The following is a 25,445-nucleotide window of genomic DNA, read 5'->3' on the forward strand; positions in this document are numbered from 1 at the left end:
ATGTATTTTTCAACGGTAGAGTTTCTACACACCATAGATTAAGGTGTGGAGCTCTGCTGTTCCTCAAAGATTAATGCAAAGTACTACTATTTTTCTATTCAATTCAACTTATTCCGCTTCTAAGATATTCATTCGCACTTCAATATGATGGATGTGATGATCGTGACAGTCATCATCATTCTCAACTTATGAACGCGTGCCTGACAACCACTTTTGTTCTACCTTAGATTGAATGGATATCTCTTGGATATCTAATACAGGGGACCGAGTCCGAGTTATTAGCGTCTTCGTGGTATAAGTTAGAACCCATGGATGGCCATTCCTGAGATCCGAAAAGTCTAAACCTTGTCTGTGGTATTCCGAGTAGGATCTGGGAAGGGATGGCTGTGACGAGCTTAAAACTCGCGAGTGCTGGGCGTAGTGACAGACGCAAAAGGATCAATGGATCCTATTCCAGTATGATCGAGAACCGACAGATGAATAGCAGTGCCGTGACAGAGCATCTTGGACCATTTTCACTGAGAGGACGGGAAGTAGCCATTGACAACGGTGATGCCCAACATTCAGCTTGCCATGGAAAGGAGTAGGAATGATTGGATGAAGACAGCAGGAAAGCAGAGATCAGAGGAACAAAAGCATCTCTATACGCTTATCTGAAATTCTCACCAATGAATTACATAAGTACCACTATCCTATTTTATATTTTATTTATTTTCATCCACTATAATTTCTTAATACAATTTAATCCACCTGACTGGGATTTACAAGGTGACCATAGCTTGCTTCAAGCCGACAATCTCCGTGGGATCGACCCTTACTCACGTAAGGTTTATTACTTGGACGACCCAGTGCACTTGCTGGTTAGTTGTACGAAGTTGTGAAACAGATATAAGATCATGAACGTGCGTATTGAGTTTTTAGCGCCGTTACCAAGGAATGGAATGATCACGATTTCGCACACCATTTACTAAAAGAAAAAAAAATATTTTTTTATTACATAATCAATTTTATGAATAAAGAATCGAAACGAATAATTGCAACATTAGAGATTGTATTGACTGATCTCAACTTTTTAATCAAAACAATGTATTGTTTACTGAACACTACAACGAAGAAATTGATTGGATCTCTGCCGATTGTTGCAATTGTAATTATCACATAATCAATGACAAATCTTGGATATTAAAGAGATGGATAAACAACGAAGAAAAATTGGATATTAAGTAGATGGATAAACGATGAACAAAAATAATGAAAAAATTGATAACTAAGGAGATTGATAAACGATTCCAATTGTATGATTGAGTAATTGATGATAGATTATTCACCAATTTATAATCTTAATACTAAAGGAAAGATAAGATTAGAATATCAAAATCAAAATAAAAACTTAAAAATTAAAGATAGAATTTAAAGATAAGATAGATGAATAATAAAATAATAATTTATAAACACGAGCAGGACAATTTAGAAGGGCATAATATATAACGCAGTGAACAATTCAACTGATTGGGTAACACAACCAATTGATTGAATTGTGACAATCCATATTGCTTTGAAGACTTAAATCGATTGGGTAACACATCCAATCGATTGAATTGTGAAAACACATATTGCTTTTATGACTTCAATCGATTGGGTAACACGAACAATCAATTGAATTTGAAAAAATCCACATGCTTTGCAAAATTCAATCGATTGTGTAGCAATTCCAATGGATTGAATTTTGGAAAATCCAGAAATTTAATCAATTGTGTTGTATGTCCAATCGATTGAATTTCCAAGAAACACGATTTCGCTCCCGTGTGCAGATGTAACGGATCAAGAATAAAATTCTAATTGATTAGCATTGCCAAAATATTTATTACGATTAATAGAAGATCTAATTCGTTATTGTCTTTATTTTTTATTATTAATAAAGATGACAGATGAATGATAAATAATAATTTATAAAATAAAAATAGATTTCATAATTAAATAATAAAGGATTAATTTGTAACTAATATTAAATAAGAACTATTTAGCCGTTATTAAAAAACTTAAAAATATGTTTTGTTATGGGACCATTAGATAGTCCAAATGTTCTGGACCATCAAATCCGGTGCCAACTAAGTGTGTGTTTAGATTAAAGTTTACAAATGAAAGTTTGCATAATATTGATTTTACAAACTTGATTTTGATGAAAAGTAAGTTTGTAGTAACGTGATTTATGTTTGGCAATCTTTATATCAAAATAGATTATAATAAAATAAATATTATTTGGATTACACTACTCAAAATCACTTTTAGATAAAAAAAATTACTAAAAAAAGATATCAATTTAAATAATTTTTTTATATTATCTTATCATTTTAATTTAGATATTTGAATAGATCTTATTAATTGATTTTATAATAAAATTAATATTTATTACTAAATTAAAAATAACATATAAAAATTAGCAAAATACATTTTATGTTAAAAATAAAAAATATATAATAAAAAAAATTTAATATGTTAATGTAGATAAATATTAAATTAAAAGATAAAACACCAATAAAATGCATAAAAAATAATATTTTATACAAAATTAGTACATAAGAATACCATTATTTCTACGGCATGTAGTTGTTTCTACTGCATAAAAAGTCAGAACACAAGAACATATAAAAAATATTTATCATATAAATAAAATAAATACAATAAACAATAAAAATAAAAATATGAGAGAGTACTACAAATTTTATAATATCAAATAAAAAATGTAGTATAATTTTTCTAATACTCTCAATACTCTTTAATTTAGTATTATTTTGGACTATACATTTTCATTATTTAAGACTCTATTGTTATTTATGCTTAATTTTTTATTTACTTTTTTTTTAGTGGATCATAATTTATATTATACAAAATTTTGATAATAAACATAGTATATAAGAATTATAATTACAAATTTTACAGAGCTAAATAAAAATATAAAAAATTTTATATAACAAAAATAAAGTACAACAAAGAATAGGAAAAAAAAAACATACAAATAAAAAACAATAAAAATTTCATAAAACCGACCACATATATCATATGAACAAAAAAAATACAATAAAAAGGTAAGTAAAATTCATATGTGAAAAATATTTAATTATTTATCATATATAAAAAAGCAATACAATTAAAAAACATAAAAAATTAAAATATGAAAGACTATTAAAAGTAATAAAAAAATTAAAATATTTACATTGGTAGTAATCGAAATAAATCTGAGAGTTCTTAGTGGAAAAAAAAATTATTGGAACGAAGAACCACAAAAAATTACTGTAAAGATAGATTGTTACTTGTGTCTTTTTTATTGAAAAAAATAAAGAGTAGAATTGGTAGAAAAGAAATAAATTTTCTCACTTAATTTTTCTAAGCAAATGCAAAAACTAAAACTTTTAGCTTCACATAGAAGTGCGTTTAGAGATGAAATTACTTCTGCATTCGGATCATAAAAAAAAGTTACCAAATATAAGAATGAAAATTTAGACACTCAAACAGTATTTCTCTCTTCCCCAATAAAAATTGAATCCTTCATCCTATACAAGTCAAATACTAAAAAGCCAAACATATGATCCTATTAACTACTTCCAAAATAACCTATTTATCTATGTATAATGTATTAAAACATAATATAAAACAGTTTTATACTCATGCCGTGATATTTGACACCTTTTCCTTCTACCCAATTACCTGCCATAGTTTCTTTGTGCTAGGTAATTAAGGAATGAAAAATAAAATAACCTAAACTTTTTGGGATTGAGTTTCTATTATCTCCCAGACATTTTTGTTCAATCATGATCCACATCTCCCTGTTTAATGTTAATACAAGGAGTTCACGTGTAATTGAATTCATATCTCCATATGTAATCAGCATTATTAGCTCCTAATTTGAGCAGCAAAAAAGTAAAAACCATTGATTTCAAGAACCAAACAAGCAAGAAAAACTGAATTTACTATATATTTACAGAATTCAATAACCTCGAGTTAAAATTTTAAATTTAATCACATAATTATTTCACTCCTAACTATTTCTACAATATTTATTTAACAATTCTGATCCTTCAAAGGCTGGGCTGGTTAAAATTTGGTATCTACAAAAGCATTAAACAACTTATGATACAACAAAAATGAAATGGTACATCCATCAGTCAACTATTTGTAGAAAGGAGAGGAGATGCTATTTTCGAATTTCATGTACTTAAAACCTGTATTTGCTGCATGGCCACACACACTTCCATCATTCGATCTTGCTTGGTGTTTGTCCCCGAGCGTTAAACCAGAATTAAACCGAGTTATAGGGAATTAGAGTCATACACCGTTTAGAAAGAAACATCTTGAGAAATGAACGCAGTCCATGCAACCTGTTCCAACATAGAAGATATGAATTTCGATTTTGTATTTATCCTAGTCTATATTTTATTGCCTTTTAGAAAAATTAAGGAAAAAGATCATCTCTGTGAAACCTTCTCAAGACATCACCTTCCCAAGAACCGGCCTAATCACTTTAGTGAAAATAATAATTTTTAAGTGTTCAGAGTAGATTCAAAATTTAGAAGTTTTAATTTAAAAATATAAAGGTGAAATTTGATTTCAATGAATTTTTCTGAGTTGTAAAATGTATCTTTTCGAAAAGTTTTTGTAAGAAATGCGTACTGGCGCTTAAGCTGGCAGTACCGGCTCTAGTCTGTCCAGTACCGCGTATTTTGGAAAATAAGATTTTGAAAGTTGATTTATTGTTTTGAAAGGATAAAAATAATTTAGAATCGAAAACCGGACACTAATTTTAAAGGTTTTGGCCCAAAGTGGGCCAAATGGACCCAAATCACTTAGCGGGTTGGACCGGGCCCAACTGGGCCCAAGTCCAACATATATATACTCCACTTAAGTGGCAAAAAGAGCCACTTTCAGCACAAAGAGAGAGAGAGAGCTCGGATATGGTGATGGTGGGGGGTGAAACCCCATTGTCACTATTCATCATCACCTTCTGGGAATCATAACTTGAGCTACGAAACTCCGATTGATGAGCCGTTTGCGGCCATGCGAAGCTCTCGACGAGCTCTTTGTTTCTATTTAAGAAAATCTGGTAAGAACTCGAAACTCACGTCCCAGTTTTCTGCCCTAACACTCTGCGTTTTTGGGGTTTGGTTTTTGAGTAAGTTTTGTGGTTTTGGTTGTTTAGGTGATTTCTAGTAGCGGATAATTCTTGGATTTTACCCCTAATCTTGTTGGGAAAGGTAAGTCTCTTCAAACTCTTGTGGTTTGATATTTTGGTTAGCTATAGTGTTGATTCTTGGTATGTTATGTGTATAGCTTGGTAGTTGATGAGTTTTGAAAGTAGTGTTGGTGCTTGAGGCTTGTTGATCTTGTTGGAATCAAGCTTTTGGTCTTTTGCATATATTGGAAATCAGTCAAGGTATGATTTCGGTTTTCTTTATGTAATATGTAATGTTTCTTAAAGCTTAGGCTAGTAGACCATAAGATAGGATTGAATGATGTTGGTGTACGCTTAATTATTTTTGAAATTATGTTGTATGATGAAGAGGATTGTAGGGAATGTTGCAATATATAATATATGTTTATGGTGCTTGTTGAAGGATATTGATGAATTTGATGTGTGATGATATATTATGATGATGGTTGTGGGTTTTGAATCGTGTGCTTGGTGATGATATTGAATGGTGTTGATTTTGAGTTCATGTTGCTGTGAAATGTTTGGGAGCTTAATGATTTGATGATGAATGTTGAGAATTATTATAGTTGTTGAGAGTTGTTGGTATTGTTGATGATTGATGATGAGTTGTGAAAATGTTATTGATGAATAAGGAGAATTAGGAGTGTCTATGATGATTTTTTAGATGTTGGAGAATAATGATTTTGATGGTGTGGAATAGCGTAAATGGGAGGTTATTGATGGTTGGTCGACAAATGTTTGGTATGAATTCATGAGTGAATTTGGTATTGTGTTGAGTAGGCTTTGCTTTGGTTTTAAGATGAGAGTTGTGGTAAAATTGAGGTTTTAAGACTTTTGGTAAGAATAGAATTTCAGTGAACTTTGACGGATCATAACTTGAGCCTCAGTTTTCAAAATTTGTTGAAATTTGCTTTAAATTAAAGTTCATTGAAAAATCTTTAAATGGATATAAAGTTTGTAGAAAATGGATTTTCGTAGAGGAAGTTATGATCATTCAAGGTTTTGGTGTCAAAATCTGAATTCTGTGCATACTTCAGAATTTGTGATTTCTGGTTTGTGTGCACACGCATAGCCTTATGCGCACGCACACCCCTGTGAGCTTTTACAACCTGTGCGCACGCACACGTTGGAAGGTGCACTCTGTTGAGGGCGTTCGCAGGCCTTGTGCGGATGAACAGAGTTGAAATTTTTACTACCTGTGCGTACGCACACCTCTATGCGTACGCACACATTTGAAAACTTTTCTGGGCGTGCACACGCACACCCTTGTGCGTACGCACATGCCCTGTGTTTTAACTAAAATATTGTTTTTAACTGTTTCACCTTCCAACAAACTTGTAAACTTCTATGGCACCTATTTAAGACTTTTTGACTTACTTTTGGCTGTTAAACATAGAGAAGGTCTTGGGTGGAATTATTTGGGTATTACTTTGAAAAATTAGAGAACGAAGGTTTAGGTTTCTGGTGTATTGGGAATGAGTTTGGTTGAGAGAGAAGGAAGAGTAGTGAACTTGGTGATTACTGACAACGAATTGAGAAACTGATGAACTAACGAGCTTGGAATGGAATTAAGAACTGATGATGGTTATTATGAGTTTGATGGATGTTGCATGTGGAAAGTGTGCCAGGCACTATATCTTTGGAATGTTGAGAAATGATAATTGAAAGTGGATTGAGATGAGCAATGGTGATGACTGGTGATAATTTGAAGTTGATGGACTTGTTGCATGTGGAAAGTGTGCCAGGCACTATATCCTTGGAATGTTGAGAAATGAAAATTGAAAGTAGATTGAGATGAGCAATGGTGATGACTGGTGATGATTTGAGGTTGATGGACTTGTTGAATGTGGAAAGTGTGCCAGGCACTATATCCTTAGAACGATTTATGATGAAATATATGTTGTTGTTGTTTTTCTTCTCTGCCGCAAGAGTGTGCTAGGCACTATATCCTCGGAATGAGCATGCAAGTGGGCCAGACACTATATCCTCGGAATGATAGTGTGCCAGGCACTATATCCTCAGAACAAAAGCGTGCCAAGTGATGGCGAAAAATTAATTTCACACGTATGAACTACCGGCAAGTATACCGGGTCGTATCAAGTAATAAAACTCACTGAAAGTGAGGTCGATCGCACGAAAATTGGTGGATTAAGCAATTTTAGTTGAATGATAATCTAATTAGGCAGACAGTTTGTTGTTTCTTGATGTATTCATCATGAAAGTAAAGTGCAGGAATATAAATGACAAGGGAATTTAAATAATTGAAATTAAAAGAGGATAAGATAAATGACTTGAAATGTAAGCAGAAAATGTAATTGCAGGAATGTAAGAACTGAAATGTAAATGACTGAAACTTAGAATGCAAGTAATTAAAGGTTGAATGTAAATAGCAGAAATGGTAAATTACAGAAATGTAAACAAGGGAATCGGATACTGGAAAATGAGAAATTCAAAAGAACAGAAGTAAAGATTGATGATGAGTGATATCACTAGGGATCAGAGATATTGATTTCTCATGAATTAATGGTGATAAATTCCTTCTCAATCATGGGAAACAGATCTATGGCAGATTGTAAGTAATTGGATCCCAATCTCTTGGTGATTCAATTTCTCTTATCACAAACAATTGGCAATCTTTTGATCTAATTGCTTATGAGAAGAGGTGAAAATCAATAGCTAATCCTGAATGCCACACAACTCTCGGGATCTCAATTCAGGGTGGTTACATCTCACATACCAACTCAGAATATATCAATCAAGAGAATTATGAAAGGATGAATTCTAAACTGACTTCTGTGACTCCTTTCTCAAGTTCATCACATAATTCAAATAGATTCAATCCCTCTCTCGATAGTAATTGAATCTGTGAAGAACAAGAGTTTCCTCTTAGATGAATCCACTTGAATTGAGAGGAAAAGAAGAGTCATTAGTTCATTGAAACCAACAGAGCTCCTCCCCCTAGTGAAATTGGGGTTTAGTGATTCATAGCTCTAAATTCAAACAGAATTCTCAAATTGAAAATTAAACTAAGCATATAACAGAAAAGAAAATAAAACTGTAAACAGAAATGAAACTGGAAAGTGATCCAGAGTCTCAGTAGAAAGTAAAATTCAAAATATGCAAAAGTACAAAAGAGATCTAAAAGAAAAAGAAAGTGGAAAAGAAGATCCAGAAGATGTTCCGAAAAAAGTCCCTCAAAAATTCAAGATGCCCTCTATTTATACTAGTGTACTTGCTTCTTAAGGTGTACTTGGAAACTCTTCAAAATGGGCTTCTCGATTGGTACTTAGATCCTGCTCCAAGAGAACGTAGTGCTCTTTAAGAAAACGAAGCGCACAGGCATCGACGCGTACGCGTCACCCACGCGTACGCGTCGTTCAACAATTTGGCACTTGTGACGCGTACGCGTCACCTACGCGTGCGCGTCATTACTCTCTGCAGTCCTTGTCACGCGTACGCATAGTCGCGTACGCGTCCTCTTTACTGCGCTCTCCCACGCGCACGCGTCATCCACGCGTACGCGTGGCTTCAGAAAACCACTTCTACGCTGCCGCTTTGTCCACGCGTTCGCGTGATTCTTCTCAAACACCACTTCCACGCGTACGCGTCACCGACGTGTACGCGTCGATGGCACATCTTCAATCCCACTTTTGAAAGTCTCGCAGGCGCTCTTGGGTGAAGAACGCTGCTCATATCCACGCGTACGCGTCATCCACGCGTACGCGTGGTCTTCCAAAAATCACCACTTCGACGCATATGCGTCACCCACGCGTGCGCATCGCTAACAAAACTTTCTTGGGTAAAGAACGCAGCGCTCTTTGAAAGGGAGCGTAGCGCCGAGAGTCATGCTGCAGGAGAACGTAGCGTTCTTAAAGCTTAAGTGAGCATAGCGCTATGCTCTTCTTCCCCTGTTATGATCAAAACACAGAATAGCAATACATCAAAGCTGTATTCCTCGAGCAACTATCTTTAGATAACTCACTCATTCATACTTTTCTTCAATTGTTTGCATGAAATTGAGCAAAATTCATTTAGTCATCAATCTATCAAAGTATGATGAGAGAATCCATTTAAGTACTTATTTATTTGAGTAATATGCATGAAATTGAACTAAAATTGACTAATTTAACTAACTAAACTAGCTAAAATGCGAATGTATCACCAGGTGCTATATCCTCAGACGTGTCAGAAAGACGACATCCGGAAGGATGTGTCCGATTGGCATTCATAGACTGACAAGTGATATCACAAACCAATAGGACAAGCATTCATCATGTGCATCTACTATGTGTTTTGTTTGCTTTGCCTAATTGAATCTCTTGCCTAAATGAATAATATGCTTATTTGCTAGTTGTTTTACTTGCTGTACATGTATATTACTTGTGATTTACTTGCTTGTATTACCTGCGATTGTCTGGTGCTGAGTAGGTAGTTAGACAGTGGCGATGGGATCGTACAGAGGTTAGGTTGACGAAAGCTGTAGGATACAGCGGTATGATTAGTACTAGTTAGAAATCCTTTAAGTTTAGAAAATCCTGTTTATTGTTTCTGGTTTACGTTAATTATTGTTTTAAGCTTGAATATTCTGTATCAATGTGAAGTTCTAGGATTGCCTTCGGCGTCGCAGAACCTTATATCTTACATTATTAGGCACTGTTACCATATTGAGAACCTTCGGTTCTCATTCCATACTTTGTTGTTTTTCAGATGGAGGTCGTAATTCACCTCGGTGAAATTGCAGACATGGTGGCAGAGCGGAGTATGGTTTCTTCCTAGCTTATTTCTGTTTTATTTTGTTGTAGTACTTTCTCTCACCCTTTTTGTTTTAGACTTTATGACCTTAGAGGCTTACCTGAGAGATAAGTTGTATAAGTTGTTTTTACTCCAAAACTCTGTATTTTTCTGTTTATAACTAGTTGGCTTAAACTCCGCAAGCTGCGGCTAATTCCCTATGATTATTATACTCTAATATATATATATTCTTTTCTCTTGCATCTATACCTTGTATCTTGTGCGTTAGCTTCGTGTGAACGTTTTGCACTTTTGTAATTCTGTTTTTAAGCCTAATCCTTTATCGAGCTTCTAGTATATATTATTTCCTTCTATATAAATATGTATAAGCCTTAGAATTGTCGTAATCTTTGATTAACCTTTGCTTTACGGCTAGAGGTGAGGTTTATGATAATTAGGGTGTTACATAATAGATGTCTTTAAAGGTCTCATACTTGGTTTCACCTTCTTAATCAATGGTGAAAATCAACACCTGACAAGATTGCGCAAAGCTTTCTCTTGAGATCATCTATTCTAGTCATAGGAAATATTATGAAACCTTTTCTCCCTAACAAAACTATGAAAGAATAAGAAAAGAAAAGATGAAAAATTGTTATACTTTCTATTTCTTGATTGATTGTTGATTGATTGAATTGTAAATTATGAAGGTAAAACTAAATATATATAGAACATTGGCCTATGAAAGATAAAAGCAGATAAAGATAAGATAAGAACAAATAAAAATAAGATAAAGATAAAATTAGATAAAATAACAAAGGCTAAAATTGTAACTGAATTTATGTATTTTGTTGGGTTGAATTTGTGGGCCGCAAGACTTCTTTATTGTTGTCATGGGCTAAGGTGGAAGAGTGGTTTAATAGTCACAAAAGCTTAAACGAGTAGAAAGAAGCACATAGATGGTTATATGATATATCTTATACATGTCCCTCACCAAGAATCTTTTCTGGATTTGTATGAGTTTTGCATAGTTTTTTTTGTTTTTGGTTTTTTTGTTTTTGCCCTATATAGAAATTTTATTGAGTTAATAATCGAATTAGCCCATGGGTCATTTTCTAAATTCATCCTTAGAAAAGTTTGATCAAACAAAATAGTCTTTCAAATTTTACAAATTAATCATTTTTGTCCTTCCGTCACACAATTAATAATTTCCCCAACTATTGATGATATAAAACGTTATTAATTGATAAGTTTATGAAAATCTATCAATTTAGTCCATTTTTCCAATTATATAAACCTTAATATTACTATATTTTAATATAACTAATGACACTAAATTGATAAATTTTCATAAATATAATTGTTTAGCGTCTAATTAGATATACTAGGTGTCATGTATAATGTGAGTTAATATTCCATGTCATTAATCGTTGACGAAAACTATTAATTGAGTGACTAAAGTACAAAAATAATTAATTTATAATCTTTGAAGGATTAATTTGATCAATAAAATCTTTCAAGGACAAATTTGAAAAACGAGCCATTTTTTAGGGACTAATTTGACTATTAACCCAAATTTTATTCTTTTTGAGGTTCAACAAAGGTCGAATCCTAGACCTTTTAGTCATAGAAATTATGAAACTATTCATAAAACCACTTTTTTCAAAAACTTAAACTGATAGGAAAAAACACATAAATAATATCTGGTACAGGAAAAAACTTATCCAAAAATAGTATATATTTTACATACCTGCAAAATGGAAAAGGCCTTCTCAGCAATGTACTTTTGTAGAAGTGTTGCTCCTCTTTGCTTAAGTTTGTCAGGATGGAGGCACAATCTTGCTCTCTGATATGCCTTCTTCACTTGTGAGCTGTGTATTAGGCTCATAATTGGAACGGCATACCAGCCGCTCTCTGGCCATAGAATCTGGCAGTGAAAACATACAACCTTGTCATGATCCTGTTATATCTGCGTCAACTGCGAACGAAACTAAAGAGAATTCAATCAATTCATAGCAATAAGAGATCAATAACAGAAATTACATGATGTAGTGTTGAAAGCAGTAGCCGGATGTCAGTTTCCTTGCCACATGACCACAATCTTACATCTCTATCCAACTTCTCTGTTTCTATCTGTAGCTTCTATAGAAAAAAGCATTACAATCAATACAAATCTTTATTTTATAATAAAAGAAATCAAAAGAAAGAAATATTATAATCTCAAGCATCGAATTTAGAATGCATTTAAACTTGCACTCATTTCCAATTACAGTTTTTATTCTTGGCCTTAAATTTGGCTTACTATAGATTTGCGTTAATTGTCCATAAATCATGCACAGTTGAATAATTTGTATCACTTCTTTTCTTGAACAGTTGCCACTATCATCTTGAAAATGATCTTTTCATAATATGGGAATAGTGTCCTCAAACTTTTTGCCTATTTTCTGCCTTTATAAGATAAAAGTTCCAGGCTTCAAATTAAAGCAGTTTACTAAGGACTTGTTATGTAGACACAAATCCAAGAAATGAAGTGTGATTGTTCTCCAGTTTCAAAACCCAACTAAGGCCAAATATGAGAAATGCTCAAGGACTATCAGAATTTATTATTTTTGGCTATCACTTTTAGCCACTAACCTAATTCTTTTAGTCTAGTAATCTAACAACATACTTTTAGCCCAGACTTTTAAACAATGATGGCTAACTGCTGGCTAAACACAAGAAATTCTGCTGGCCCTCTAGTATTCCTCTATCCTATAATTTGTTTCACTAATATGATGTAGGTATACAAGTAATTTGTACAATCATGCTTCTTGAATAAATTGTATTACCTTTGGAGACTTGACTATTCTGAACCCTTCATTATGGTATTTACCTGCAGCATGACTTCCTACATTACAGGATCAAAGACAAATATAAATTGTCGTCTTTTGTCTGTTACATGCATGAAGCATTAGATTTACAAGAGACATTTTAGTAGTCAGGACAATTACCTTCTATTACAGTAGATTGTTCATTCCCGTTGTTTCTCCAACATGATTCTTCATCAGAATTTCTTGATTGGAACTTCTCTTTAGCCCAAGCAATTGCTTCATCAATGGCTTCTGATCCACGATGTTCCTCTCTGGTGCTGGAGTTAACCTCTATGACATAGGAGCTCATAACTTCATCATCATCATCAGGCTCTATAACTAATTCTGGAAGAACATTATCATGAACCGAAGATTTCGCATCAGGCTCTTGAGAGAGTCCGGAGACAGCCGAAAATGGGGAACTAAGTTCAAATTCGTCAGTCACTTTCATGGTTCGACATGAATTAGATCCAAGACTAATTGTTTCTGGGGAGGAAACTTTTCTTGAGAGTCCAAACAGGGAACTCGTGAAATTCCCCTTGCATTCAATATCTTGATATTGAACTTCACATGATTGGCCATTGCATTGAAAGAATGGCTTCCCTTGTTTAATAAGGTGTTCCTCAGGCATCATGGTGCATGGGTTCCATCTATATGGGACACTAATTGGCCTAAAACAATCAAACCATCTTCAATATCAGATTTAAAATATAGATCACCATATTGGGGTCTATAATTGCATCTCAATAAAATTCAGCAAAAACAGAACCCATCAAGCATAAATAATTTGCATTGTCAATGTCAAATTGTCAAATAGGCCAGCTCGTAGTTATAGATCAGTAGAATATGTTTTCCAAAGAATTAGACTTGTCTTCAAATTGATCACATCAAAATCTACTAACGTTTATTTTTATACATCATATTCATATATCAAAATTCAGGCCCTAACTCTATATCATTATTAAAATAATCTCCAACTTCAGCTACTTTATTTATTTTAGATATATCTAGATGCTACCACCCGTGTCTAGATATGAAAGTATAAATTCATCTTTACATGATAAGTAAGATCTGTACAGAGCCATCTGCAAATTTAGCTAGCCACAAAGGGCACAATTGACAATGCACAACTTCTGCAAACCGTCATTAATTGGTTAAACACTAAATTTGTTCCTAATAAATTTCAAATCGAATTTCAATATATGTGATAGACAAATAAATCTATGATAAATTTTATTATAAAACCATTATATTCAAAAATATCGATACAACAAATTAGTCTACTTCAAAAATGAAGGAGCATCAATCTGTTAATTTTCAAACATTTCTAAACAATAAAAATTTGTTGGAAAAGCAAAGTGTCTGATTTGAAATTTTTGAAGACAATTTGGATATTTACTCAATTGATTAGATAGGAATTCGGGATTTCACTGCAAACCTTAGCTTTGAAGCAAAAGAAGACAATGCCACATCATCGCCGATCGCCGGCCGGAGAGGGCTCAGGTCCTCTGAACTCAGGGCCGATGACGAATTCGACTTTGATTTCGCCATCGATTCCGACCGGGACCGATCCCTAGACCTCCGTTCATCGTCCGACCCAAACACGCCGCTGTAAAACTCGTTGCTCTTCGCCGGAATGCGGAACACCGGCAAGCTCCTGCCGCCTTTCGCCCGCGCCTGAGAAGCGAACTCCGACGGCCGGAAAATCTCCTCATAGAAGGAACTGGTCTTTGCTAGCTTGTGCGCAAGTAGGCTCCTCGGCGGGCCGCCGAAGACGTCGGCGAAGTCTTCGGGGTCCAACGTTTCCGTCTCGGAGGCACTGTCGCTAGCGAAGATGGACCGCCATGTGCGAGAAGATGAACGGTCCTCCATGGACCGCCGGCGAGGGGTCCCCGCTGTCAATCCCATCCTCATCCTCCAGAACTCGTCCATTTGCCGGCGGGGCTCTCCGGTGAGTTGTTTCTCTTCAGTGACCAGAATTCTTCACTGGAAAAAAGCAAAGTTCAGCTTGTGCCCTTATAAAGTGTTGAAACTTGAAAAACATAAAACAAAGAATAAAATTTAAATAACAAAATGATTAAAGAAGAAAGGGATATGTGAAAGAAGCCTGTGATTGGCTTAATTCCGTTTTTTTTTTTTCCTATCCTTTTTTAAATTAATTTTTGAGTATTTAATCACTTTGTTTATCAAAAAATTTTGGACCACATTATTCTTAAGTAAAATTAATTATTCAATTAGTTCTTAATAATTAACTCTTTGAAAAACTTAAATTTTTTTATCATCCATATCCAAAATTTATTGAACTCCGCATATAAATTATCAATATATTTAACTCAATTAATTCTAAAGGAATAAGTTAACAAGCCTTGTTTTAATAAAAAAATGTTATAATTATTTTATGCATCTGGTCATTATTGTTGTTTGTTCGCTGAATAATTAATTTTGTTTTATGTGACAATGGGAAAATAAATATGAGAGAAAATAATAAAAGATTAAAGATTATACTTTACATTATCAATTTTTTTTTAATAATTATGAGGATTCATTTCTATAACAATGAATGTTTAGTGATTAGTGATTAGTGACAACTGACAAATGACAAGTGAAGGAAAATGTGATTAGTGGGAGATAATATGAAATGGTGGAGTCGGCTGGATTTGCTTATCTGGAAAGATGCATGGGCTGGAATTGATGAAGCTAAGTCCCCACAGACATAATCATGGAAGCTATGTTTTCTCTTTTCTTTATATTATGCTTTTTGTGATTTTCTTTTTGGGTGGGGAAGCTAAGCTACCAAGTGGTTGTGGTACTGTTACCTTTTACCTTCAGCAGCTGGTCGTAGAGAAGTTGTGTATGGATTTAGGAGTGTAAGGAATTCATACAAGGCTCATTGTCTATTTCTCTTGCATTTGGTTTAAGACTTTTAAGTAGGGTTTTTTTTTTTCTAAACTAAAATAAAAAAAATTAGTATTTTTTCAAATACGATTTTTAGACTTTAATTTTTAAAATATAATTTTTTTTTTTTTTTTGTATTTGGACAAGTTTGTCGAACACCGACAAACCCTATAAAAATGAGCAAGTTCACCTTATCTCTGGCAAACAATATAAAAATTACAGAGTTCGTCCTACCCTCCTCCAAACTTCCCCTTAAAATTTTCAAATCACACGTTTTTAATCCATATCATGGTCTCCAAAAGAATATATAGATCCTTGTATAAGAGTACACAGGAATTACACAGGAATAAGTCGTATTTTATTTTTGGAAAATAGTTAATTCTTTAAAATTTATTATTAAAAAATTCTTGTTAAATATGACTTATTATAGTGTACATGTCTATTTTTGGAGACGATAATAATTGTTCTCATTATTAATATGGCTTGTTTTTTAAAATTTATAATTAAAAAAAATCTTTGAAGAAGTCATACTTGTTGTCCGTGTATTTTTGTGTACTCCTATGTATTGTTTGTACATATATATACTCTTCTAGGGACCATGATATAGATTAAAAATGTGTGATTTGAAAATTTTAAGGGAGAGTTTGGGGGAGGGTAAGGCGAACTCTATAATTTTTATATTGTTTGCCGGAGGTAAGGCGAACTTGCTCATTTTTGTAGAGTTCGATGGGGTCGACAAATTTGCCCAAATGCCAAAAAAAAATCGTATTTGAGGAACTAAAGTCCAAAAATCGTGTTTGAGGAAATATTAATTTTTTTTATTTTATTTTAGAAAAAAATTCCTTTTAACTACATTTGAAAAAATAAAATAGAGGAGTAGGAAGAATGTCTGAAATATTATGAATTTATGTGTATGGTAAAAGATAAAGTTGCCAACGGGGCAGTGAAGAAACAATGGTTAATATCATTGAAGGAGACACAGAAATACAGAACGGTCCTCAAATTGATTTGAGATCAGAAAGATTTATGGATTATCTTTTTTTCTTACTTTTGATTTTTAAATTCCAATTTGAAAACGATAATCAATACTATATATATATATATATATATATATATATATATATATATATATATATATATATATATATATATATATATATATACACACGGTTGCTCGGGTACCGGACGGGTCGGAGTGAAGCTTCAGTTGGTGATGGGGTATCGTCTGGTCCCGGGTCGCTGGGTTGGAGGTGGAGTAGCCGACGTTCCGAGCTCTTTGTGTGGAGAATGGGGGTGTCACCTGCAAAGACACTCCGACGCTCTAGTCAGTTGAGTGTGCAAGCGAAAAAGGGATAAAGTGGTGTGTGTCGTACCTTGGGGAGGGGTAGGACCCTCCCCATGTATACTGTGTCAGAAGTGGGTCCCGCAAGGGCAGACTCACCTTCCTCGAAGCTTCCTCATACAGCTGTAGTGGAGAGCTGTTAGGGACGCGTATCCGGGTCGGTGGTTGAGCTGCTCGCACCCGACCGTTCGGGTTGGGTGGTCTGTGGTTCGGGTCGGCCCACAAGCTGTTTGGGCCAGGCCGTAACAGTGCCCCCAACGCACCAGCAATGATCGTGAGGGCCATTGGTGGCGTGTTATGTCCTTTCTCGTGCGTTGTCGCTAGGTCGGCTGCTCGTGGAGAGGACGTGCCTCTTGCGCGCGTGTCTGTTCGCTGCTGGGGATAACCGTTCATCACCTCGTTCTTCGTGCTGGGCATTAAATGCTCATAATGGGTTATTTCAAAACCCTACGTGCAAAGACTATTTTGCCATTTGCCTTTCGCGCCCTTTGAGTTAGTTTCTTAATCCCCCATCAGTTTTTCATTTTGCTTCCACTTCATTCTCTTGTTCTTCCCATCTCTGTCTTCTTCTCTCCAAATTTCCTACTGCCATTACTGCGTCCTTGTGCGTTCGCCCCTTTTCACTCTTTTTCGAATCATCACAATCAATCCTGGTAAGCATTTATCCTTTGCTTTCTGCTTCACGTTCATTTTATCTTCATTACCAATTCTTCTATATGCATGCTGCTTTTCTAGTTTGATTTGTATGCTGGATGACCTTAGTATTAAGTAGGTGCGTTATGGGGGGTTACCATTCCAGGGCATTAGCTTTTTAGGCTTTTACTTGGAATCTGCTTCAGCCATGCTTAATTTTAGTTATTGAATAGGCTAAATGTAGTTTATGGGACTTTTCCGGACTCCCGACCTCATAGACTAACCGAGTGGTACCCCCACTGTAGGTATGCCTCGCATCGTCTCACGAGCTTCCACCTCCAACATGGGTTACGACCCGTACGCTTGGGTGACTTCCGACGTGAAAGACTCCCCGAACCAGATGGGCGAGGAGGAGTTTACCGAGTTCCGCCAAGCCGAGTACTTGTGCGGCGGGACTGACGAGGAGACCAACTACGACGTTTTCGTTCCCGCCCCCAGCGAACGGCTATACGAACTCAACTTCAACTCCTCCCGGGTTGCCGATTGGATTTGGTTCTACAAGTCAATGTTCACCCAAGTGGGGGTTCGTATTCCTTTTTCTTCTTTTCAAATGGCACTCCTTAATCGGATCTCCGTGGCGCTGTCGCAGCTGCATCCGAACAGTTGGGCTTCCATCCGCTGTTTCGAGATAGTGTGCGAATACTTAGAGTTGCCGGTGTCCATTGACGTTTTCCTTTATTTCTTCAACCTCATGAATCTTTCAAAGGAAGGAAAAGCGAGGAAAAGGTTCATGTCCTTCTGATCTGCCCAGGGTCAGAGGATTTTTGGCTTGTTCGAGGACTCTTACCATGAGTATAAGGACAAGTATTTTAAGGTACGTCCAGTCAAAGGCCGCCATCCCTTCTGGCTGTCGTTAGAAGGGGAACGCCTCACCCCGACGTATTGGAATTTCGGGGTGGAGTCCAACACCTTTATTAAGGTGACTTACAAGGGGATGTCCGCTGTTGACAAAAAGATTGCCGACGTGTTGTTGGCCGTTTTTGGGAGAAACCATGTGAATTCCCACCTTCTTATGGGTGACCGGGAGGTCGCCAGGAATTATATTTGTGAGTAGCTCTGACTTGTATTTCTTGCATTACTGTTGCTTTGATTGGTTATGCCGATTTCACGACTAACTTGTTTATTTATTTGTTGCAGTGGGAATGTCTGCCGAGGTGACAGGCCTTGAGAGTTTGTACAAGACTTTTCTAGAGGAAAGCGATGAAGAGAAGGCTGACGGGAAGCCGGAGACCCCTCCTGAGAATAAGGAGGATCAGGCGGTGCCTTCACCCTGTGATACCGAGATGTCGGACAAAAATTCTGACGGGGCACGCGTCTCTCCTATTCATGAGGAGGTGGCCGGTACTGGGCATTCGACCTCCGCTCAACAAGTCGAGGAGGATGACTTGAAGGTTATCCCCACCCCCAAGAGGCAGAGGTCATCCTCCAGCCCTGAAGGAGCCCTCACCGTAATGGAAAGGAACTTCGACACCGGGGCCTTCATAGACTCCCAGTTACTTCCCGGTACGGAGGAACACTTCCATGGCTCCGATCTTGCGGGACAGGCGAGGTGGATGTACCGTACCCTCCTCCGCGGTGCTGCTATAGCTCGGAAGGCCGAGTTCGAGCTGTCGGGGATACAGTCGCTGTGTAGGAAGCTCGAATCTGATGCTAAGGCCAATAATCAATTTAAGACTCAAGTTGAAACGCTTCGGGAGCAGTTGTCCAAGGCGGAGGAGAAGCTTAAAGCTGCCGAGGAGAAGGCTGCGTCTGCCGAGGAAAAATTGAAGACCTCTGATGCTACCGTATCCCGTCTAACCGAGCGCGAGATGACTTTGGAAAGCCAACTCAATGCCACGCAAGGTCGGGTGGTCGCTTTGGAGAAGGAACGTGATGTGGCCGTTTCGTCAGCTAAGACCGCTCAAGCTGAAGCCGAAGAGTTTAAGAAAAAGCATAAAGAGACCATGAAGCAGGGAAAGAGAGCGATCCTGATGACTGAAGAGGCCTTAAGGCTCAAGTGAAAATTGTGGCCCCTGACTTCGACACGTCGGCAATTGGGGTCTTTAAAACAATCAAGAATGGCAAGATGGTCGATATGCCCAAGAAATGATCTCTTGTACCTTTGTATGGAGTTTGTGATTTTGTTGTAGAACTTGTGGGACTAACCTTTTGATATACTTTAGTAGTCGCTTGGTCGGTTTGTGATTATCATCTTTCTCTGTTTATCTGGTAGAGCGTTTTTGTTCTGTTTTGTTACCGTTTTGTTGGTATTGGCTTGTCGCTCGTGTTTGTCTACCGTTGTGTTCTACCGTTGTGTTGGTAGTTTGGCGAGGCCAAGTCGTGGCTTTACTATTACTGTAGTCGTTTGTTATGGTGTTAACTTAGTTGGCTCCCGGGGTGATCAATCCCGAGGCACCGTATCGTTGTCCCGTTTAACATGTATTATAAGGAACTTGTTGTCGTGGGATGCATAAATGGGGAAAAGTAAATGGGCAAGTAATATTGACAAGTAAACATTAATCGAAAGTTAAACAAGTCTATTGCCATGATAAGTACTTAACAAAAGTAAATCACTGAGCTCATCAGATAGCCTAATCGGCGTGTTTGAGCTAAGAATAAAATCTTCTCAAGTTACCTGCATTCCAGGTTCTCGGGACTTCCTTGCCATCGAGCTTCTCCAATTTGTAGGCGCCCTTGCCAATCACCTCTTTGACCCTGTAGGGGCCTTCCCAGTTTGCCTCCAGTTTACCTTCCCCTTGAGTCGGCAGCCCGATGTCGTTGAACCGCAGGACGAGGTCATTTTGTTCAAATTCTCTCCTGAGCACTTTGGTGTTGTAGTGTAGGGCCATTCTTTGCTTTAGTGCTACTTCTGACAAATGGGCCATCTCCCTAGCCTCATCTACTAGGTCCTTTTCTATAGCTTCTTCTACTCCCTTCAGAAGTAATCGTGGGCTCGGCTCGCGATCTCTACGGGTATCATTGCGTCCACCCGTACGTCAGGCGGAAATGGGTTTCTCCTGTGGACGACTGCTCGGTTGTTTGGTAAGACCAGAGAACCGAGGCGAGTTCGTCGGCCCATGCACCTTTTTTATTATCCAGCCGCTTCTTGAGGCCCAGCAAGACGACCTTGTTTGCGGCCTCAACTTGGCCGTTCGTCTGGGAATGCTCTACAGAGAAGAATTTCTACTTTATGCCTAGACCGGTGAGGAACTCCACGAACTTCTTATTAGTGAATTGCGTCCCGTTATCAGAGATAACGACTTCCGGGATGCCGAATCAAATTATCACCTGCCTCCACATAAACTTTCGACAATTAGATGAGGATATACTGGCCAGTGGTTCAACCTCTATCCATTTGGTGTAGTAGTCGATAGCAACTATGAGATATTTGACTTGCCCCGGACCAACCGGGATAGGTCCCAAGATGTCGACTCCCCACTATGCGAAAGGTCGGGAGGACGTCAATAGGCTTAGTTCAGTTGCCGACGCTTTGTGGAAGTTGGCGTTCTCTTGGCACTTGACGCATTTCCTCACGAATTCTTTGGGGTCCATCATCATCGATGGCCAGTAATATCCATCTCGGATGAGCTTTCTTGCTAGGGCTTTGTGATGAGCGGATATTTTATACGCTTTTTGGGGTTAATTTCATATAGTTTTTAGTGTGTTTTAGTTAGTTTTTAGTTTATTTTCAGTAGTTTTTAGGCAAAATTCATATTTCTGGACTTTACTATGAGTTTGTGTGTTTTTCTATGATTTCAGGTATTTTCTGGCTGAAATTGAGGGAGCTGAGCAAAAATCTGATTCAGGCTGAAAAAGAACTGCTGATGCTGTTGGATTCTGACCTCCCTGCACTCAAAGTGGATTTTCTGGAGCTACAGAACTTCAAATAGCGCGCTTCCAATTGCATTGGAAAGTAGACATCCAGGGCTTTCCAGAAATATATAATAGTCCATACTTTGCTCAAGGATAAACGACGTAAACGGGCGTTCAACGCCAGTTCCATGCTGCTGTCTGGCGTCCAGCGCCAGAAACAAGTTACAAGTTGGAGTTCAACGCCAGAAAAGGATCCAAAGCTGGCGTTGAATGCCCAAAACAGCTTTATGCACGTGATTAGCTTAAGTCTCAGCCCCAGCACACACCAAGTGGGCCTCAGAAGTGAATTTCTGCACCATCCATCTCAGTTTACTCATTTTCTGTAAACCTAGTTTACTAGTCTAGTATTTAAAGAACTTTTAGAGACTTGTTTGGATCTCATAACATTTTAGATCTGAACTTTGTACCTTTTGACGGCATGAGTCTCTAAACTCCATTGTTGGGGTGAGGAGCTCTGCTGTGTCTCGATGAATTAATGCAAGTATTTCTGTTTTCCATTCAAACATGCGTGTTCCTATCTAAGATATCCATTCGAACTTCAATATGAATGTGATGAACGTGACAATCATCATCATTCCTCCACGAACGCGTGCCTAACAACCACTTACGTTCCACCATAGAATGAATGAATATCTCTTAGATCTCTTAATCGGAATCTTCGTGGTATAAGCTAGATTGATGGCAGCATTCAAGAGAATCCGGAAAGTCTAAACCTTGTCTGTGGTATTCCGAGTAGGATTCAAGGATTGAATGACTGTGACGAGCTTCAAACTCGTGAGTGCTGGGCATAGTGACAGACGCAAAAGGATAGTAAATCCTATTCCGGTACGACTGAGAACCTACAGATGATTAGCCGTGCGGTGATAGCGCACCTGGACCCTTTTCACTGGAAGGATGGATGGTAGCCATTGACAATGGTGATCCCCCAACACACAGCTTGCCATAGGAGGACGTGCATGTGTGAATCAGAAAACAGAGGAAAGCAGAATTTCAGAAGACAAAGCATCTCCAAAACTCCAACATACTCTCCATCAGTGCATACAAGTATAATTTGTGTTCTGCCCTTTTATTCCTTGCAATCAAATTTGATAAGTGAATTATTTTATTGTTTTCCTGACTAAGAGTTAAAAGATAACCATAGATTGCTTCAAGCCAACAATCTCCGTGGGATCGACCCTTACTCACGTAAGGTATTACATGGACGACCCAGTGCACTTGCTGGTTAGTGGTACGAGTTGTAAAAAGTGTGATTTACAATTCGTTCACCAAGTTTTTGGCGCCGTTGCCGGGGATTGTTTGAGTTTGAACAACTGACGGTAAATCTTGTTGCTTAGATTAGGAAATTTTTGTCTTTTGGGTCAGAGTCTTTTATTTTAATTTTAAAAATTTTTTAAAAATAAATTTTCTATTAAATCTCGTGCCAAACTTTAAGTTTGGTGTTTTCTGGTTGGTTTTCCTTTGTTTTTCAAAAATTTTATTTTGGTTTTCTAAAAATTTTAAGTTTGGTGTTCTTTCTTCAAAGTGTTCTTGAGTTTTCCTTGCGTCTTGATCTTAAATTTTTTAAGTTTGGTGTTCCTTGGTGTTTTCCCTCCATAATTTTCGAAAACAAGGAGCATTAGATCTAAAAATTTTAAATCTTGGGCTATCTTATTGTTTCTCTCTTTCCTCCTTAAATTCAAAAATATCTTTTCTCTCTATTTTTAAAACAAATTTTCGAAAATTATTTTTAAAATTCATATTTTTTTTCAAAATTTAAAATCTTTTTCAATTCATACCTTTTTCAAAACTTCCTGACCACTTTCTCTCTCCTCATTTTTTTGAAAATCTTCACCTATTTTTATTTATTTTATTTTAATTTATTTTATCTTCGAAATAATTAAATAAATAAATAAATAAATAAAAATAAATTTTTTATTTTACATCATCTCCCTTTCTCCATCATGGATCTAAGTGGAAATGAACAGTCCAGGAGGACTCTGGGGTCATATGCTAACCCCTCTACTGCTTCATATGGGAGTAGTATCTGCATACCCTCCATTGGAGTCAGTAGCTTTGAGTTGAATCCTCAGCTCATTATCATGGTGCAGCAAAGCTGCCAATATTCTGGTCTTCCACAGGAAGAACCTACAGAGTTTCTGGCACAGTTTTTACAAATTGCTGACACAGTACATGATAAGGAAGTAGATCAGGATGTCTACAGATTATTACTGTTTCCATTTGCTATAAAAGACCAAGCCAAGAGGTGGTTAAATAACCAACCTAAGGCTAGCATAAAGACATGGAAACAGCTGATTGAAAAATTCCTGAATCAATACTTTCCTCCAAAACGGATGACACAGCTAAGGCTGGACATCCAAGGCTTTAAACAAGGGGATAATGAATCCCTTTATGATACCTGGGAGAGATACAGAGAGATGCTACGAAAATGCCCCTCTGAAATATTTTCAGAGTGGGTTCAGTTAGACATCTTCTATTATGGGCTTACAGAAAGAGCTCAGATCTCTTTAGATTGCTCAGCTGGTGGATCTATCCACATGAGAAAGACAATTGAAGAAGCTCAAGAGCTCATTGATACAGTTGCTAGAAATCAGCATCTGTACCTAAGCAGTGACTCTTCCATGAAAGAAGAGGCTAAAACAGTAACTGCTGAACTCAGTCCTGCAGAGCAAGCTGCTGAATTCAATCAGCAATTGGATTTTCTAACAAAGCAGTTGGCTGAATTCAAGGATAAACTACAAGAGACAAGGATGGCTAATATAAACATGGAAGTACAATTAAAGCAAACAAAGCAGCAGCTGTCAAAACAAATAACAGAAGAATGCCAAGCAGTTCAATTAAGAAGTGGGAAAGCACTAAATACCCCACTTCAAAGCAGCAGGAAACCAAGAAATGAGCAAACCACCTAAAATCCATCTGAGAACAGTAAGAGCCCAGGGAAAAATAATTCTGGCATTAAAACGCCAGAAGTTGGGTGGAAGGCTGGCGCTGAACGCCTAGACCATGCTCAGGACTGGCGTTCAATGCCAGAAACAAGCAAAGATCTGGCGTTGAACGCCCAAAAGAAGCACAGTTCTGGCGTTCAAACGCCAGGAACAGATGAGGAGCTGGCGTCTAACGTCACTCCAGCTTCTAACTCTGGCACTCAATTGCCAGTGAAGGATCAGACACACACAAGTGCTGATAACAACCCATCTAAAAAGGCTTCTTCAACCACTTCTGTAGGAAATAAACTTACAGCAACTAAGGTTGAGGAATATAAAGCCAAGATACCTTATCCTCAAAAACTCCGCCAAGAGGAGCAGGATAAGCAATTTGCTCGCTTTGCAGATTATCTCAGGACTCTTGAAATAAAGATTTCATTTGTAGAGGCACTTGAGCAAATACCTTCTTATGCCAAGTTCATGAAAGAGATCTTGAGTCATAAGAAGGATTGGAGAGAAACTGAAAGAGTTATCCTCACTGAAGAATGCAGTGCAATTATTCTGAAAAGCTTTCCTGAAAAGCTTAAAGACCCTGAGAGTTTTCTGATACCATGCATATTAGAAGGTAATTGCACCAAGACAGCTTTATGTGATCTTGGGGCAAGCATCAACCTAATACCTGCATCCACTATCAGAAAGCTTGGTTTAACTGAAGAAGTTAAACCGACCCGGATATGTCTCCAACTTGCTGATGGCTCCATTAAATACCCATCAGGCGTGATTGAAGACATGATTGTCAGAGTTGGGCCATTGGCCTTTCCCACTGACTTTGTAGTGCTGGAAATGGAGGAGCACAAGAGTGCCACTCTCATTCTAGGAAGACCCTTCCTAGCAACTGGACGAACTCTCATTGATGTCCAACAGAGGGAAATAACCCTGAGAGTCAATGATGATGAGTT

General features: G+C 37.0%; 1 protein-coding gene across 4 annotated transcripts; it reads right to left on the bottom strand.

The window, feature by feature from the left end:
- Nucleotides 1-3,932: 3,932 nt before the first annotated feature.
- LOC112732279 (uncharacterized) lies at nt 3,933-14,916 on the bottom strand. 4 transcript variants are annotated; one of them, XM_025780938.3, is made up of 6 exons: nt 14,222-14,916; nt 12,925-13,454; nt 12,763-12,821; nt 11,978-12,076; nt 11,685-11,861; nt 3,933-4,376 (listed from the first exon to the last, which is right to left on the bottom strand). In XM_025780938.3, exons 1-6 carry the CDS (start codon nt 14,713-14,715, stop codon nt 4,335-4,337), a joined length of 1,401 nt encoding a protein of 466 aa, XP_025636723.1. In that variant the 5' UTR covers nt 14,716-14,916; the 3' UTR covers nt 3,933-4,334. The 4 variants fall into 4 exon arrangements, with proteins under 4 accessions (XP_025636723.1, XP_025636726.1, XP_025636725.1 ...); XM_025780941.3 differs by having other exon boundaries at nt 11,978-12,067; nt 14,222-14,875; XM_025780940.3 differs by lacking the exon at nt 3,933-4,376 and adding an exon at nt 8,247-9,114 and having other exon boundaries at nt 14,222-14,908.
- Between the last annotated feature and the right edge of the window lie 10,529 nt (nt 14,917-25,445).

This window comes from Arachis hypogaea, chromosome 13 (assembly GCF_003086295.3).
Source record: "Arachis hypogaea cultivar Tifrunner chromosome 13, arahy.Tifrunner.gnm2.J5K5, whole genome shotgun sequence".
NCBI lineage: Eukaryota > Viridiplantae > Streptophyta > Magnoliopsida > Fabales > Fabaceae > Arachis > Arachis hypogaea.